This window comes from Pseudopodoces humilis, chromosome 2, assembly GCF_049639895.1.
Source record: "Pseudopodoces humilis isolate 2021_Gansu_Grassland_sample_001 chromosome 2, ASM4963989v1, whole genome shotgun sequence".
Lineage (NCBI taxonomy): Eukaryota > Metazoa > Chordata > Aves > Passeriformes > Paridae > Pseudopodoces > Pseudopodoces humilis.
In genome coordinates this window covers 37,728,435-37,747,537 of record NC_142201.1, presented here as the reverse complement: position 1 = coordinate 37,747,537, position 19,103 = coordinate 37,728,435, and the positions used below count along the sequence as shown (strand labels likewise).

Here is a 19,103-nt window from a genome sequence, read left to right as displayed (position 1 = left end):
TCAAGGAGGGGATAATTTTGGAAACTTTCCTTGAATCAAAGAACAGACTTGTGTCAAGCACATACAGTCATGTTCTTAAGTGACATATGAGTGGGCACATCAATGTGAGCTTTGATTCTGAGGGACCATAAGACTTGTCAGTTAAGTTCCAGCTTGACTCATGAACTATTTTGACAGATCCAAAGAGTAGTTCCTTCATGGTGCTCTCAGAAGCCTGCCAATCAATCAGTAAGTTATGTGTGAAATTTGGTAAGCACTTTAAATTTTATTGATGATAAAGTGAAGGAGATTGATCTGCTTTAATTTGACAGACAATACTTCCTTAATGCAGCTGATTTTTGCAATGCTCTTTTTGACCAAAGAGCATGAAACATGACAAGAATCAGAACCAAAGAGTCACTGAACCCTGTTTACATTCTGAGAACTAAAGAGCATGAGAACAAATCTAGGATCAATTGAAGGAAATGGAATTCTGAACTGAAAAGATCATGAAAATAACAATGTTGAATTCAGTAAGCTTTAACTATGCACTATTACATTTTTTATTACATTTCTTATCCCAAGCCATCATTCTTCAATATAGAATGCTTATTTAATTCAATATAGAAGACTATTGTTTAGAATGCAAGCATAAGAATATGTCCTATGAAACAAACTGACTTGCTCTAATTCTGTCTCCGCCTCATATAAAACTTCACAAACCACTGCAAATTCTTACTGCTTGTACTTATATTTTGTAGAATGCAGACAGACAACATTAGGGAGACTGTCCTAGAATATTGTTTTTAATGATACTTCAATCAGTAAGAAATTACAGCCTGAATTTAATTTTTCAGATACAATTTCCAAAGTAAAGACAGATGTATTAATAGCATTAATTCACTTGTCCATGACATGTGACAATAGCTGCGGGGCAGCGCAAAGTTTGGATGGGTTTTACTAGCACAGCAACAATAACCCAGGAGGAAACATGAGCAATAAAAGACACAATACCACTGCAACATTTCACTTTAACTTTCCTTCTGGGATAACAAAACTCTTGGATGGAGGCATTGGTCTCTTTTGTCACTTAGTTTACACAGAGAAAAGGGAATTTTTTTACAGACAAAAGGCTAGCAGTTTCAGAAATTACTTTTCTTGTCTAAAATGCCATAGAAACCGAAGAAAGTATATTTTTCATTTGTCCTCAGAAGGTGTTAATTAGACATTTTCAAAATCTTCCTAGCTCAGCTATACTTACATTGTTATTAATTGGGACTTAAGTGGATGGTGCCTAACTTCTCCATAAATTAGGTTTCTTGCTGGACTATAATTTTGCATTAATCATGGCTCAAAGGTTTTTTAGCATTTCAGTTCCTAAAGCATTTACAGAAATACAGATTAATGTTAAAGTTCAGTATAACCATATGGCAATGCATTCATTGATACTACGCTCACTAGAAGACTTGAATGCATTTAAATTAGGACATTGCAGTAACAAATTGCCTTATATAAAAGATATCTCACATACAAACATCTTTAATAAATGCTAATAGGTCTCTACACAGTGCTGTATTTACTTCATTTGCCACTATCTTTGACAGTCCATGGATGAATATGCTCTTGGCAAAATTATAATATTAAACTAGTATTTTCCCTAGAAACAATAATTCAAAGAATAAGTCAAATACTTCACTGAAAAGGATCATTCATTGAACAGCATTGACAGAAAAATGGAAAATTTTGATTAAGCATTATCAGAAATATTTTTTGCATAAGATTGGTTAAGCATTGGAATAGGCTGTTTAAAGAGCCTGTGGATTCTTCATCTTTGGAGGAGTCTGAGATTCCTCTGGACAACCCAAGCCATGGGCAATGCTATCTAACTGGACCTGCTTTGGGCAGCAGGTAAGACCAGATGACCTCTGGAGGTCCCTAACATCTAAGTTATTCTATGATTCCCCAAATGGTGCCAAAGAAGGCACTTCATTTCAGTATAATAATGTTTACTGATTAATGCTACAAGACATCAAGTTTTAAGCAAATCCTCAATTGTTAAAGTAACAGTAAATGCAGCCATTTTCTACTCAAACTCCTTGCGTAACAGTGGTTGTATTTATTCTATTTTACTGTATTTTTATCTAATAAATGAAGACCAAAATGTCAGGGTGCATAAGAAAAAAAAATCTGTGTTGTTATCTAATACATTTATAACATGAATTGAGGCAATGGGACCAACTCCAGACAGCTATTACTTCTGTGTGCCCAGACTCATCAGACATGCTTCAAAGACAAGCTCACCACATGACAGAGACAAGTTCATCCTGTACAGAGCAGCTAAGGACTCTAGGTCTGTCTAGTTCGGAGAACAGGAGGCTGAGGTGTAACCTTGTTGTTCTCTACAGCTTCCTGAAGCGGGGAAATGGAGAATGAGGTGCTGACTTCCCTGGTACCTTGTGACAGGATGCGTGGGAATGGTTCAAAGCAGTGTCACAGAAGGTTCAGACTGGTAATTAGGAACCATTTCATACAGAGGGTGGTTAAACTGGAACAGACTTCCTACAGAGATGCTTGATGCCCATGCCCAAATCCTGTGTTTAAGAGGCATTTGGACAATGCACTTAGTAAACATGCACTTTAAATTTTGGTCAGCCCTGAACTGGTCAAACATTTGGACTAGATTATAACTGTACTTCCCTTCCGATCGGTCCCTTCAAACTATTCTAGTCTAGTCTAGTCTAGTCTAGTCTAGTCTATTCATCACAGAATAAGCTGAGTTGGAAGGGAACCATAAGGATCATTGAGTCCCATTCCCAGCCCTGTACAGGAAAGCTCCAAGAGTCACACCATATGCCTGAGCACATTGTCCACACTCTTCTTGAACTCTGTCAGGCTGGTGCTGGTGACCACTTTCCTGAGGAGCCTGTTCCAGTGCCCAACCACCCTGTGTGATAATATCCAACCTAAGTCACCCCTGACACAACTTCAGACTCTCAGGTCCTGTCACTGGTCACCAGAAAGAGAGAGATCAGTGTCTGCCCCTCGTCTTCCCCTCATGAAGAAGTTGTAGACTACAATGAGGTCTCTCCTCAGTTTCCTCTTCTCAGCTGAACAGACAAAGCGACCACAGCCCCTGCTCAGACAGCTTCACCTCAAGGCCCTTCACCATCTTTACTGCCCTCCTTTGGACACCCTCTGATAGTTTAATCTTTCTTATATTGTGGCACTCAAAACTGCTGACTCATATTCAGCTTTCTGTAGACCTGGACCGCCAGGTCCCTTTCCATGGCACTGTTTTCAGCATCTCATTCCCCAGTCTGTACTGAACATCCAGGGTTGGCCCATCCCAGGTGAAGAATCCAGCATTTTCGCTTGCTGAACTTCATATGGGTTGTGACTGCCCAGCCCCTGAGGCCTCCCTGCAGGGCCTCCCTGCCCTCAAGGGAGACAACAGTTCCTCCCAGTTTTGCAGTGTCTGTGAACTTGCTCAGTAACCTTCCAGTCCCATGTCCAAGCCACTAATGAAGAAGTTGAAGAGCACAGTGCTGAGGATGGAGCCCTGTGGAACCTCACTATTCACAGGTCACCTGTCTGATGTCACCGCATCCATTGTAACCCTTTGTGCCTTACTCATGAGCCAGATGCTCACTCATTACATGATCTGTTTGTGCAGTTGTGTGCTGGACATTTTGTCCAGAAGGATCCTGTGAAAGCCAGTATTGAAAGCTTTACTGAAATCCAAAAAGATTACATCCACTGGCTTCCCTTGATGAACTGGGTGGGTTACTTTGTCATAAATGGAAATCAGATTTGATGAGTAGGACTTTCTCCTCACAAAGCCATGCTGACATTGTCTTTCAGGTGTTTTTCAATACCTCCCAGAATAATCTACATAACTTTACCAGACACTTAAGTGAGCCTCTGGGATGCTCCTTTTTGACCTTGTTGAAAATCGGGACAACGTTCACCAGCTTCCAGTCAACTGGGACATCTTCAAATTCCCCAGAACACTCAGAAATCATCACGAGAGGTTTTGTGGTGACACCAGCAGCTCTTTGAGGATTCTCTGATATATCCCATCAGGCTCCATAGATTTGTAGGAATCCAGCTGGAGCAGCAGATTCTGAACATTTTCAGGGACAACTGGGAGATGATCATTCTTGCAGTAATGGTCATCCAGTTCAGAGGCTAAGATCCCCTTGGTGCATCATCCATGCTGAACACGGAGGCAAAGAATGTGTTAAACACCTCTGCCTTGTCCATGTCTCTGTGAGGTGACCATTCTCACCCTGTTAAGGGCTGATGTTATTCTTACACTTCCCATTGCCATTAATATACTTGAAAAAAATATTTTTATTGTTCCCCACAGTTCTGGCAGGTTTAACTCCAGCTGATCTTTGGCCCATGAATTTCTTCCCTACAGTGACAAGCAGTATCTTCCCATCTTCCCATGTCACCTGACTTTGCTTCCACTGGTCATACATCTTTCTTTTTTGCCTTATTTCCAAGAGAAGACTTTTTTAAGCCAAGCTGACCTTCTGCCTTGTCTGCTTGACTTCTGACATTTGAGAATTGCCTGGTCCTGTGTCATTAGGAGATGACATTTAAAAAGTGACCAGAACAGATGGACCCTGGCATCTGCAAAAACCTTTTCACACGTAACTCCACTTACTAATTCCCTGAACAGCCTGAAGTCTGATCTTCTCATGTCCAGAGCTGAGGTTTTGCTGTCATTTTTCCTCCTGTCAACAGAGATTTTAAACTCTTGCCAAGACAGCTGCTGATCTCCACTGATGAGATCAACTCTATTGACAAGCAGTAGATCAAAGAGAGCTTCTTTCTGAGTCACCTCCCTTAGGACCTGTTCCATAAAGTTGTCATCCAGGATTTTTAAGAATCTTCTGGCCCAGGTTGTACCAGCTATGTGATGCTCCCAGGTAATTTCTGGCAAGTTGAAGTCCCCCATAAAGACAATGGCAATCCTTAATATTCTTTTCTCACAAATGCACAAATTTAAACAGACCAGTAAAAACAACAGGCTATGCAGCACCTTTCATAGCCCCTAGGTGTTGACTGTGAGTGACGTTGGTATTTGCATACTCAAAAGCTCAGAAATCAAGCCTTGTACAAAAGCACACTGTTGGCCACCTCTCCCTCTCTCTCTCTGCATTAATATCTACATTTCCTTTTCTCTGCAAAGGCTGTACTGGTTGTAATAGTAACTTTTTATTCCCACACTGTTCAAATGTTCACAATGATCACTAATTCCCCATGCATAATCCTGTGTCCACATCTTCGCTTTCTTCATGGACATCTCTGAATAAAAGAGCTCAGGTAGCAGCCAGAAACAGTACTTCACAAAGGATTACTCTGGCTTTACACAACCCATTAATATTTTCCCAGAATCATCTTATTTCAGTAACTTCTAAATATTAATATCAATGACAATTAAACTTTTACTATTAATATTCATTAAATATGAGGACACAATAGGTCAGTTTCTCTGAGTTTGTTTGCTATCTGCAAACTCAAAAAAATTAAGATCTTATGTACAACATCAGATGTCTTTGGAGTCACCAGACCTTTAAGGAGTTAAAAGCAAGGATAACATAACACACATTATCTATTGTGTGCAGTAGTGCCATAATTGCATTGTCAGTAAGGTCTGCAAATGGATTTTATACATGAAAGCTGAATTTCTATCTTTTTGTAGTAGACTAGAAAGAATCAATGAAATAACAGTACCAAATAATGATTGCTAAAATACTCTGCAGTTTTGCAGCCTCCAATCCACTTATACAAATTAACCCACAACAACAGCAGAGGTATGATAAGAGAAGCATTTTGTTTACAAACATGGACTATCTCAAGGTAAAAAAATTCAAAGCAAGATCACTTTCTCTACTAGCTCACAGTAAGACTCATGTTCTTATTTACGCAAAGTACCAGACAACAACATATCCAGCCATATGAAATGAAAATTAAAATTCTAATTCTAATATATGGACCAACAAACATTTACAAAATATTGTTGCTAAACTGTATGTACCTTATTTTTCATTTCATTCTTTATACTAATAAAATGAAACTATCTATTTGTTTTTTTAATAGGAAGCCTTTTTTATGATGCTTGCATTATATTTTGGGGGCATTAAATATGCAGCAAAGCTACATCTTTATCCATCTGTCTTTTCAGTTTATACACCATGGTGTTGCCTGCAGTTAAAAACAATCATAGCAAGAAGATTTTGCAAGTTAAAAAACGAATACCGAATGCCATTAGCATACATTCAGATCACTGGAAGCACATAGAGAATACTGTTTAAATGCTTACCTTAACTATCCCACGGATATGCATTTTTGCTATCATCTCTGCAGTGTAAAGAAACATCAACAGAGTATCAAGAGCAAATGTCACATACTGGAGAGGCGGATAATGCTCGAAGGTTTTTGGAGTGTTCATACACACAGAAATAACACTGATGATGGCACAAATTCGTAGTAAAGAGTGCACCCACTGAAAAAAAAAAAAAAAAACAAAACAAAACCCAAACACAAGATTTTGCAAGATTGCTTTGATGTTCAAAAAAACTTTGAATACTTAGCTTCCATAACTTATCCTGGCACTCTTTCGTAAACGTACGTCTGTGTCTTTTTACGTCACATATACATTTACATATAAAAGGTCTTAAACCAAAAAAAGCACTCCTAAATTACTTATACATATATAGACACATATATATTTTTATTAGTTAATTTGTGAGGTTGTGTAATTCAGAAAACATGAATTAGGAGCCATGAAACTGAGAACTAAGGATTCCATCATTTCTACTTTGTGGTACTTGTAATTTAATTTCTGTTCAAATGACAGCTCATCACATTTACGGGCAGACAATAAGTAGAATTAGTTATAGTTATAAATTGGGTGGATAGATTAAAAAAGATATTTGTGGAAAATTTTAGTTCAACACTCAGGAAGAAATTTTATTTAAATCAGTTCACAACTCAAAAAATTAAGTGAGAGTCACAGGATTAAAAGCATCCTTCCAGTTATGAAAAGAATAAATATAAAAAGAATAAAAATATAAAAGAGTATGTCACAGACAGCTACTTCTTTCAGGAATCACTTTTGTTCCAATCAAGTTTTGTTGCTATAGGAGAACAGTTCATTTCCATTACTAATTAGGACTCATTCCCACTCCTCATTGCCAGTCAGAGAGGGAGGTGTAACAAAAAAGCAGAACATAGGAGTACAGAGGTTTAGGCTTGGATTTTTATTTTTTTTTAATCAAAACATTATTAAAACATCTTGAAGTCAAGCAAGTATAATGAATCATAGTTGGTAAGGCCCTATCTATTGTAACAAAAAGGAAAAGATACTTCTGCAAGAAAAAAATCTTTAAACAGAAACCACTGAAGTATATTTATCATAATGTTTCATCTGAGGAAAAATTCTACACTCCTTTACAGCGTACCTCAGACCTTTCAATATCCAAAAGACTCAAGAACAGCCACTTTATACTCACTGTTCACTCACTTAAATGTAATGATATCTGAACTGAATTGAACAGCTCTATTATTTGCATACTTTGAGCCCTGATTAATAAATTGTAAGCAGAAGGCACCTGATGAATGATCCCAACATCCCTTTAACATTCCCTTTGTTTTGAACCTTGTTTCAACTGAAACAATTAACATAAGCATTAAAGTGTGGCTGATACAAAACTTGTTCTCTGCCACAGTAAAGTGTCAGTACTACAAACACTAAGCAATATAAAACTAGTCCATCAGAATGACAAGAAAAAATGATTCCATGAAAACCTCATGCATTGTGTGATGAGAAATGTAAGTAAATACCCATCATATTTATGCAATGACATTTTGAGTTTATTACAGCAGCCAATATAAACATTCTACTTAAATAACTGACAAGACAACATCCATATATTAATTCATGCTAAATAGTTTCAGGTGTTAAAACTCAGCAGCAAAGCTGGGGTGATCTGGCATCTTTACTACAAATGAGATGATGGTTTCCTTTAATGAATGCAGTGCTAACAACAGGTATTATTTCAGAATATTTTATTTCCTGCTTTTAAAAAGTAAAAAATTATACACTGTGATAGACTGGCACTAAGAGAAATTTGAAAATGCCTTCTCTGCAAAACCAGAAATCATTATTGGAATTCTGGATCCATGCTCAATGCTGAATAAATAGTTCAATCATAATAACTATATTTATGTAGTAAAGACATTTTCTTAATACTGTAGAGTCTATTAATAATTCCACTCCCAATGACATTTTCCCCAGTTTAAAGTTGCCAGACACTTTTACATCTCTCTTTTTCTCAAGGCAGATTTTAGGTTAAATGGTACTAGAAAAATGAGCTGTACTTCAAAAAAACCAACCAAAATAACAACACTTTTATATTCATAAATGTTTTAAAGGAGAGATGTGAAAGTCAAAAGTGCTTATTGCTGGCTGCCACTTGAGCAACAAAATCCTCCCTTAAACATACTTTTCAAAAGCTCATTTTATGAACTTGTAATTTCCATGAACATGTTAGGAACCAGAGATCATGAAAGGATGGCTGCTTTAGAAGAATCAATCCAATGAGAAGGTTGGGAAATACTGCTTGATCATCCCATAATTTTGCAACAGCCAAAAGAAACAATTTTATTTAGTCTTTGATGTTTTTTAAAAAATTAACTGGTACACTAGCAACTATATTTCAAAACTTGTTTCTGACTAATATCTAATTCAGAATTTTTTGTGGAAGCCATATTTCAACAATTGAAGTTACATTTAACTTAAAGTTAGTAATTACATAAAGAGATACCTACAGGTTTGTTAATCCACAGAATATCTGCATTGTCTGACAAAGATTCATCGGGACCAAAATCTGTAACTGGCTGGGCTTCCACCCTGGAACTCTGTTTCCTTTTTAGCATCCTGAAGTTAACTTCTCTTATCTATAAATCATGAAACCTCCTTGGTGAGAAAAAAACAGAAAACATTAATTCACTTAAGCAATTTTATAATGCATTTTTAATAGTTTTATAAATAACCCAAAGCATTTTGTTTTCATGCACACTTCTCTTGTACTTACTGATTAATAGGATATTGATTTTATTAAATGTAAATCACTGACATGACTCTTGTTAGTTTACAAAAAAATTACACAAAGGTATGCAACACAAACAATTACCAGAAACTTAGCAATGCTGACAGAAAATTTGTTCTAATATGCGAGGAATGCTATTGCTATGAACTTCAACACAGAGTAATCATTGGATGGATTTGACCTGGAGCCATTTAATTAAATGGTGACATTTCCATTTATTACACTAGGCTAAGATAAATCCCAACATGCCAAAGGCAAACAGGCAATGTTAAGCAGCCAATAGATGTTAATGTTATTTACTGAAATCAGAAAAGCCTTTTTGCTATATGCTACTATTAACATGTATTTTTCTAATACTTTTTTTGATGTTAACAATTATTTACCCAACAGCCAGATAGCTGGCTATCTGTGGGGCATGTGTTGGCACATAGAAGGACTGAGAAAAATGTGTTGTTTCCACAAGGTCAGGCTGAGTCTGGACATTCCTGCACGGGTGGCACTGACTGAGCCTTCTGTATGCTCAGCCATGTGAGCCACTACTAGGGGACATGCCACGAGAGCAATAAGGTGAGTTAGATATTAGTATTGACTTTCCCACAGACACATTTCATGGGTCCCAGAGTCCAAACAAATACCAACAGGTGAGGAAGATACACTCTCATGAGAAGTAACTGCCCATGAAATACAATTCTATTCATGAAATACAACCCCTTAGAGAATTTTTTTTTTTCCCAGCAAAGTGCGGGGGAAGAAAGCAAGATCTTGGGACCTTGTTCTGGACCTTTACTCTGGACCAAGTGTTTGCAGGTGATACTTCCCTGTGACAACTAAAAGTTTGTCAGAAGTAGTATAAGATAGAATCATAGAATGGTTTGAGTTCAAAGAAACCTTTAAAGATAACCTAACTCAGTTCTCCTGACATGGGCAGGAACATCTTTCACTAGATCAGATTGCTGAAAGACCTGTCCACTTTTCAATGATAGGGCTACCACAACTCTGAACAGCCTGTTCGTATGTCTCACAACTTTCATTGTGAAGAACTTCTTCCTTATGTCCAACCTAAATCTTCCCTTTTCCAGTGTAACTCTGTTGCTCCCTTGCTCTGTCACTACAGGCCCTGGTAATTACAGCCTCAAGTATCACAATGACAACTGTAATATGAATCCAAGAAACACTATCCTTGATTAGCTGGAGGCAACAGTGGGTTCAGGACTGCAGAAGTGCCCATGTGCTTGGTCTCAGCTGGCCTTTTCAACCCCATGGGCTGCTGCTTCATGTCCAAACACTATGCTTGCATCCTTGTCTGTCTCTCCTTTTTAGCTGTTATGTCGAATGTAAACCCTTAATCTTACTCCAAGCCCCTCAAAGCCTACCCCTGCTCTGTTTTCTCTTTCAGATTCAAGAGGTCGGTTCCTGTCTCTGTAAAACCAAATCGGAGCCATTGGTCTTTGTACAAACCACACAATAACAGTGCTGAGGTCTTGTACTAATGTTCCCAGCTGAAGGAGGTGACATTATGTGATAACTGATTTTTAAAACAAACAGAAATAATATAAGGGCACAAAATAACAGATAAATTCTGACACTTATATTCATTTTAAATGGTCATTCGCAGAAACCTTAGCACAAGCAAAACTGGTAAGCTGTCACTAAAAACATGCAAATACTGTAAAATGAGTATTATATATTAATAACCCTTCTCTAACAAATGAAGAAGGAAATAATATTCACAGAGGTTGCATGCTCAAGCTTCATGCTCCCACTTCTGTTTTGTAACTGAATTCACTACTTCTCCTCTATAGAATTATTTTTTCCATTTTCTCCTATTTTTTTCCCAGTATAATGGATTGACCTTTTTTCTCTACTTAGACCAAAGCACAACCAGAAACGCTTCAAGTCTCAGAGTTGCTGTTGTGCTTTTGGAGGTCATGAAACCTTAAAAGGGCTACATTTAGCATAGTGATAAGAAGTTACTGCAATGCCTCAGGAGCTGCATTTCCCAAAACCTTAGGGAAAAAAAAAACACTGCCTAAAATGTTTCTGACAAGTATGTTCTTTTGGAAATTGTTACTCAAAAGCTAATCAGTGAAATAACAAAATAATTATTTTATGTTTACTATTTCTGGTAATGGCTATTACTGTGCTCCAGTAAGCTTTTAAGAAAAAATGTAGCAATAAACAGAGAATTAATAAGGTAAGTGCAATGAATAATTATGAGAAAAGGTTCAGGATATGAAAAACTGATTTTTGTTTAGCCACTTACTGATATGTTTTTTTAAAATAAATGATGGTCTAAATAACAAGCCATATCCATTTGGATAAGAAAGCAAATAATTATCAACAGTCTATTAAAAAGAGAATGTTGTTTTTATGCTTTTCTCGGTATTGCTTATTTATACATTTGACGTGCAGGAAGATTAGCCATACCCTTCTAATAAAATTACCACTTATCCTTTTACCCAGTGCTTCTGTTTGTTCAAGTAATTTTTAATTGGTCCAGGCATGGAAAATAACATGAACTTTAGATGTTCATAACAAATGTCCATCATGGATTCAGTTCACATACTTAAATCACAGAAATCACAGAATATTCTGAGTTGGAAGGGACCCAGAAGGATCATCAAGTCCAGCTCTTTAGTGAATGGCACATATGGATATCAAACCCACAGCCTTGGCATTGCTAGCACCATGCTCTGACCAACTGAGCTAATCAGTGTTGTGACTAAAGAGACTAGAATTCTTAAGAGGCAGCCTTAAATCAAGAAATCTCCATGTATATAAAACCAAATGAAAGGGAAGAAATGTTATGGAATATAAGAATCATCTTGTTTACTTCTCTACTTGAAATGACCAGAAATGCACACAAAAACCTCAGAATGACGATGACAAATCAATAATATTTTGTAAATGGCCTTTAGTAAGATTATTCAAAATATATAGCATAGTTGCTTTCAAGCCTTTATGCAATTTTTTTTGCTGTTCTCACTACTTTCAGCTTACATGGGAACACACGCTTTTCCATGTGCTGCAGTTTCCAGACTCTGCCATGTATGTAAAGAATTTTAACCCTTGAACTACTAATCCCTTTTGCACTTGTTTCTTCAGGGAGGAACCAGCTGAAGGATGAAGAGAAGGGGAGCTGTGCACGAACTCCTTCCAGCATGTGACACACAGCGAGCAGTGCACCAAGCTGTGCTAATGGGGAGGATGTAGTCCTCCCTAACCCTGATACAAATCCACCCCTGCAGTTCCTGCGTTGGTTCCAACATACGTCATTAGGTCTTTCTTTGATCACAACCTGTTATTAATGTGAAAGGCTTAATAAATTCCCTAGGATGTATTTCTAGCTGCAGTGTTTTTAAGACATACTGGGTGCAGGGCAAAGACAGGCTTTAAGACAGGAAAATATCATGGAATTTTGGGTCTACAACCACTTCACATTTCTTTGGAGTACTTTCTTTATAGTAGCAATGAAAATTCACATTGCAGGTGTCAACCTTTTCAGGGAGCAATGTAGTGTCTTTTAAATTCCTACTCTAATTTTAGAAACAAAGTCAAATTAAAAAGAATAAAACAAAAATGAAAATTACACTCTGAGCCCCTTCAGATCCATTAGGGCAGCCTTGTTCTCTTCCTTTCTATCTCTGAACTTGCAGGCATGTTCTGCAACCTCTACACTTTCTAAACCACCCCCACCCACTAAATTTGCAGCTTCTGCTGGAAGGAAAGTATGCCAGGACAATGGCTGGGGTAAACATAAGACCCACTGTGCACTTTGGAAAAAAAAGAAGGTATAACCCAGTTTTCAAAAAAGAGTCAGGAGAAGGTATAACCCAGCTTGCAATATTCCCACTAAGTGTAAAACACTCCTTCTGATGGAAATATGCAGTTCCTAAAAAAATCAAAAGACAAATTTTAAAAAGTATCTGATCCTCCACAACATCAAAAGCTGAGAAATCTGAGTCTCGTTTATAAAGTGAGCTCACTGTACATAGCATTATCTGCCCAAAAGATCTCTCTATCACAAAGTCAGGAAAACATGCTTATAAAGGCTCCGGCTGACAAAGCAGGCAGGTGAAAAATGACTTCACAGAAATATAAACAGGAAAATAAAGCAGATATTCCTACCTATGACTTATGGAGAGAGAATTCAAAAATCAGACAAATCCTTGGAATCAGCAATGCCTGGCTTCCCAAGTACTTTTTTCTCACTGCCTATTGACTTTGTCACCTGACATCATGTGAGCTCTGCCTGAAGGTCCTCCCAAGGCAGGCCACCTACAAGCACTCTCTTCAATTCTCTCTTCTTTGAAAATGTCAACCCCACTTCCAGCTTCTCCCAGAGCAGGGATACAGAAAGTGGCATACACACTTCAAGACAATAATTGTCTCTCTAATCTGTCTAATTGTGCTGTCACAAAAATGTGAGAGCTAAAATGTGTGGCATGAAGATAATGTGAACACCCATAAACATAGCATGGTGACAAAATCCCATTTCCATACTAAACATTAAAAAAGCCCCTAAGTACAGGCTATCTTAAAGAAATTGATTGGTCTTAACTTCAGCATGCATTAGATGGTTACAGAAAAAATAGAACTTCCTATTCTTTCATCGATAGTCTTCTCCTTTCCTTCTTTGCAAACTGACACTGCTCCCTGTATCCACACGTTCTTCGATCCCTGATTTTGGGTACAGGTACAGTTAAATGGCATTTCAGTATTTGTTTTCATGTAGCAAAAATTTAAAGTGAGCAAGTTGCATACACAACAGTATAGATATATTTATTTTAGAAGGGTAAAGACAATTCCAGTGGATACAATCACATGGCACATGCCACCACAGATGCTAATAACTCATAACTAATTTCAAGTAAGAGTTTATATTTTTTCCCTGTGTAGTATCATCATTGTATCTGATGAAATGTTCTGAAAGATCTCTTTGTTATTTAAGCATAATATACTGCTAATAACTGACCAAACTTGAGTATTAAAAACAAAGCTGTTTCCTCACAAAGAATGTACACTGAAGGAAATATTCTAAAAATCAGTTACATTCACATTTTCAAATCATTTGGATACAGGTAGGAAAGAATGACTGATATCTTATACTTACTAAGAGGATCCCAGACCTGGGGTTCACAACTGAGAAAGGTTTAAAAATTGCTTGAGGCTGCCAATGTAAGAACATCTAGTCTGAAAACAGACAGGTGTTCAGACTTAAGCTCTCTGCTCGCAATGCATTTTCTGTGTTTTGCCTTATTATCAACTAAGGACAATGCTCTTACAGTAATCATTTCTTACATATAAAGTCTTCCTCTCAGATGTCACCAAAATCAGCGAGCAAAATCTGCTCAGCCAGGTCTAAAGCGACCTTTGTAGTAAAGAGCAGGTACACTCTCACATTCCAAAGTCCCAGTTCCCCATGTATCCCAAAGGTAGAACATATCCAAGCATGAAGCAGCTATTTCCCTGTACAAGTAGACAACTTTTGCTTTTCAGTGGAGACCAAGGCACAAGCCTGCTGAGCACCCTCCACCTCCCCCCAACAGGCTGGTTGTTGGCATGACCGGTCAACATGATAGCTTTCCAAGTCCTACAGTTATACTATCAGAATGGCTGATGAAATGCTAAAACATAATGATGGCTGCTGAATGCACAGCAATTATATGTAGAGAAAATACCAGTGGCAATGTATTTCCTTCACAAATACATTTGCACAGTTTAACATCTGGTCTACTTTGAAAGTTCAGTTTGACTGTGGGGCACCTACCCACCATTTGCTGACCTAGGATCAGTTGACTGCAATGTAGTCTATATATGTCACAGCCCACTGCAGACAAAAAGACATGAAGCAACCTCCTTAGTAAGAATCATGCTAGAAAAAAACCAAAAAGTGTGCTGGACTTCACTTTTGCAGCATAACCACGTCCAGATGGAAATTCAGCCCTTTGTGAAAGTGAGGGGACAGGAATTGTTTGAGTGGATTCAGGGAGCAACACACTCTCTCTCTAAAATACCCCATGTTCAATAACATGCTCTGAGTACTGTGGATCAATTTTTCAGGGTTTTAAAGGAAGGAATGAGGGCATCCTTCCCAGAATGATACAGGGGTGGAAAGGAACTTCTCTGTAGGCAGATGGCTGGCAGCATGCCCACTTAAGTGATTATTTTAATGTTTCTGGGATTTTTTTATATCATTAATTACATCCTAATGTGCCTAGAACCTTGTATATCCATCTTTTCACTATTTAAATACCTAAAAACTAAAATAAATTGTGGTTATGTTCATTTAAATTTGTTACAATTTTTGTTAAAATAATTATTAATGAAACTGAAATATTCTAGTTCATCTTTCCTACCCAAATTCTTCTTTTTTTATCCTTTAAGAAATTGCCAGCAAAAAAAGTTAGTCTATATATTTTAAACTTGAAGTCCTGAAAACTGAATTAGGGCTTTTTTTATCCTCTTATCTTCCCTCTGAAACAAACTAATTGACATGCCCTTGCTGTGTGGCAGTTCCTAGAAGTTGCACCATAACCTCTGGTATTTTAGGTACTGTACACAAAGGCTTTACTTTGGAGGGGAAAAAAAAAAAAAGGAAAACTGAGATCATAGAATCATCACAAAGCTAGTTCAGGATCTCAACTCTGTTCTTGTGAGACCCCTGCTAGATTCTCCAGGGACCCAGCTCCAGGGTGTGCAACACAAGACATTGATCTGTGGGAATGAGTCCAGAGTCACAAAGACGGGCTGGAGCACATCTCCTATGAAGGCTGAGAGAGTTGGACCTGTTCAGCCTGGAGAAAGCTCCATGGAGACCTTAGAACACTTCTCCAATATCTAAAAGGGGTTACAGTCCCTGGGGAGGGACTTCTCACAAGGATATGTAATGACAGGATAAGAGCAAATGACCTTAAGATAAAGGATGGTAAGATTAGATTAGATGTCAGAAAGAAATTCTTTACTGTGAGGGTGGTGAGGTACAGGAACAGGTTTTCCAGAGAAGTTGTGGATGTCCCATCCCTGTCAGTATTCAAGGCCAGGCTGGACAGAGCTTTGAGCAATCTTGTCTAGTGGAAGCTGTCCCTGCCCATAGCACTGGGGCTGGAGCTAGACAATCTTTAGGGTCCCTTACAACCCAAACCATTATTTGGTTCTATGATCTCAAAAGGTCTCCAGTCATACCTCCTGCTCAAGCAGTATCAACCCTGGTGACAGTCCAGGCTATTGCAGTTTACTCAGGTTACTCCAATATGGTCTTGAAAACCTTCAACAAAGGAGGTTTTTTGATCAACTTGTTTCACTACTTGATTGCCCTCACCATGAGGAAAAAAAAAAAAAAAGACAGAGAAAGAAGATGAAAATATCACAGAAAATAAAGAAAGGAAAAATAAATTACCTAGTAGAACCACGACAATTTGCAACTGTAGTTTAGGACTGGTATTTTGCAAAACAAGATATTTATCAGTATTTAACCAATCCAGGAAACTTCAGTTGAAATAAAAGATGCTATGAAGGTAATGAAAGGGGGAACAGAGAAAGGTTGGAAAGGAAAGAAAATATTGTAACTTGTAACACCCACATTAGGCTGACCTTGTTCTTTATCCCCGAAAAATCTTGTGTTCAAAACCTACAGGAGATCCAACCATGGAAGCCTTCTATCAGTAACACAGTAAAAATTATTTTTGAATGCAAGACCTCTACTTTACTCATAAGCACATCAGAAATCTTATTTGTAACAGACTGAACTCCAAAATACCTAGGCAGGTACAGAGGAAACCCACCTCCTCAGAAGCCAGCACCAGTTCTGTCTCATCATGAGCTACTCATGCCTCAAGAAGACATTCTCAGCTGTAGAAGTCTTCTAGGGCCAAGTCCAGCAGCCCATTAAATGGCAATGAACTGTGATGGACCCGATTTCAGATTAAAATAAAACAGATACACCAAACAAGAAGAGTGAAGCACAAATGACATGTCAATTGTTACAACTTTGAAAGTTATCAAGCTCAAAAGGTAAAAAAAACCAAACCAAACCAACAAACAAACAAACAAAAAAAACACACCAAAACCAAACAAAAACCCAAACAAAAAACCCCACTGAATAAAAGCAAACCCAACTGTTCCTAAAAGTCTCCAAAGGTATATGTATTTACTTGAAGAGAGCTGGAGACTTCTAACATCCAGTGAGACCAACTCAAAGAAATGTCATTTCTCACCCCCTTCCCCAACTTAAGAAACTCATCCTTTTGTGATTCATGCAGCAGAGCACAGTTCACTGTTAATATGTATCATTTCTCTGTTGATCACTCAGAGGGCAGGTGGAATGGGGCTTCTGGGGAAGGAAAACGAAACGAACAACAAAATGAACCAGGAAATTGATGATGCTTAAGACAAACACAAAAGACTTAAATAGCATTTAGTTAGTGTTTTCTCGGGGTAAATATTTGCCTTGATGCAAGAACGGTCAACCTACCAAATCACAGCTGACTTAAAAGCCACGTTTGCACGTTCAGGCCATCAGAAACCTTGATCCTTTCTAGAAATGTGTCTCTGATTTTACTGAGAGAACTAAAATAAAAGGATGTCAATAACAAAAAAATACTAAACACCTCTCTCTCTATTCGATGTACGAACCCCTGACACTGCACGTTAAACAGATTTAGCCAGGCCTGGGTACATCGCTCCCTCCAGTCACGCCAAGCCCGCAGCCCCTGCGAACCAGCCGAACGCTCCCCATGGGGAGGGAGCTCTCCGCAGCCACCCCCGTCACAGGCCACAACCACCCCAGGAAATGGGTGCCCCCCGAAGAGGCCTGCTGGCCTCACGGCCCCGCTCCGCCTCACTGACGGGGGCTGCGGAGGCCCCCGGGGCGCGGGGCAAGGCCGGCGGCGGCCGGCCCGGAGCGCCCCCTCCCACCGCGGGGGAAGGACGGCCGGGGCGGGCGATGCGGAGGGCGCCGCCGCCCCTTCCTCTGCCGCGGAGCCAGGCGGGCCTCTGGCCGCGCCCGTCCCTTCCCTGGGAGCCGCCAGCGCTCCCGGCACAGCCGCGGCGGCCGTCGGCACCGAGGGGCCAGGGAGGAGGGCGGGGAGGCGCGGGGCCCCACCGCGCTCCGAGAGCGAGCCGCGCCCGCCGCCTCCGACCTACCGCCAGCATCTCCCTTCATGGCGCGGTAGGGAGCGGCCCCCGCGGGTGTGCGGGTGTTGCGGTGCTGTGCCAGCCTCGCACGCCGCCCTCCCCGCGATGGATCGGGGCGGCGAGGCTCGCCCGGCGGCGGCCGCGCTCAGTCTCTCGGCAACGGCGGCGGGGGCGGGCGGGGAGGGAGCAGGTGCGGAGGAGACGGTGCCGACCGCGCACGGGCGCCTCGGAACAAACAGACCCCCGCCTTGCTCAAGAACCCGACTGGGAAGAGAGGTGGCTTAGCGGCCCCGCTGCCGAGGGTGATCCCCACGGCGGTCCCGTCTCGCAAAACACCCCCACAGCGGCCTGGAGCTGTGCTCGCTGCGCCCCGAAACACGCGGGGGGTGCCGGCACGGCACGGAGCCCGCCGGGCGGTCCCTCGGGCCGAGCCCGCGCTGCCCCTCTGCCCGCTGCAGCCCGGGCCCAGGCGCCGCTTGCTGCGGCAGCTCTGGGGGGCTTTAGTTTGGGCTTCAGCTTTTTTTGTTTCTTGGTTGGTGAGGGGTTTATTTTTGTTTTTCATTATGCTCTTCAAGTGCTGGGATAGGTTATTTATTTTGGTAAGAAACCCTATTTGTACATCTTAGGGCTTTTTTTTAGTATTGGTGCACTTCTTCGCCCCTACTTCACTGGGTGGTCTGAAAATTTCTTAATTACTGAAGAGCCCAGTCTCGGGTTCCACAAATAATTCATTTTAATGAATTAAATTCATTTATTTAATAAATTAATAAAAATAAATTCATAAAAATACCTTCACTTGCTGGGCTAGATGGTCTTAGAGGTCTTTTTCCAGCCTAAATGATTCTATGAAAGAGACACCACAAA

The 19,103-nt window shown here is 39.7% G+C and overlaps 1 protein-coding gene across 1 annotated transcript in view; it reads right to left on the bottom strand.

Annotated features, from left to right (window-relative positions):
• The window catches only part of NALCN (sodium leak channel, non-selective), a 230,438-nt gene extending 212,098 nt beyond the window's left edge, over window positions 1-18,340 (bottom strand). The window contains exons 1-3 of the mRNA XM_088051078.1: window positions 18,249-18,340; window positions 8,824-8,971; window positions 6,314-6,496 (exon numbers count right to left, since the gene is read on the bottom strand). Coding sequence (XP_087907204.1) covers window positions 6,314-6,496; window positions 8,824-8,931 — 291 coding nt within the window. The 5' untranslated portion in view covers window positions 8,932-8,971; window positions 18,249-18,340. The remainder of the gene's footprint in view (window positions 1-6,313; window positions 6,497-8,823; window positions 8,972-18,248) is intronic.
• Window positions 18,341-19,103: the final 763 nt, after the last annotated feature.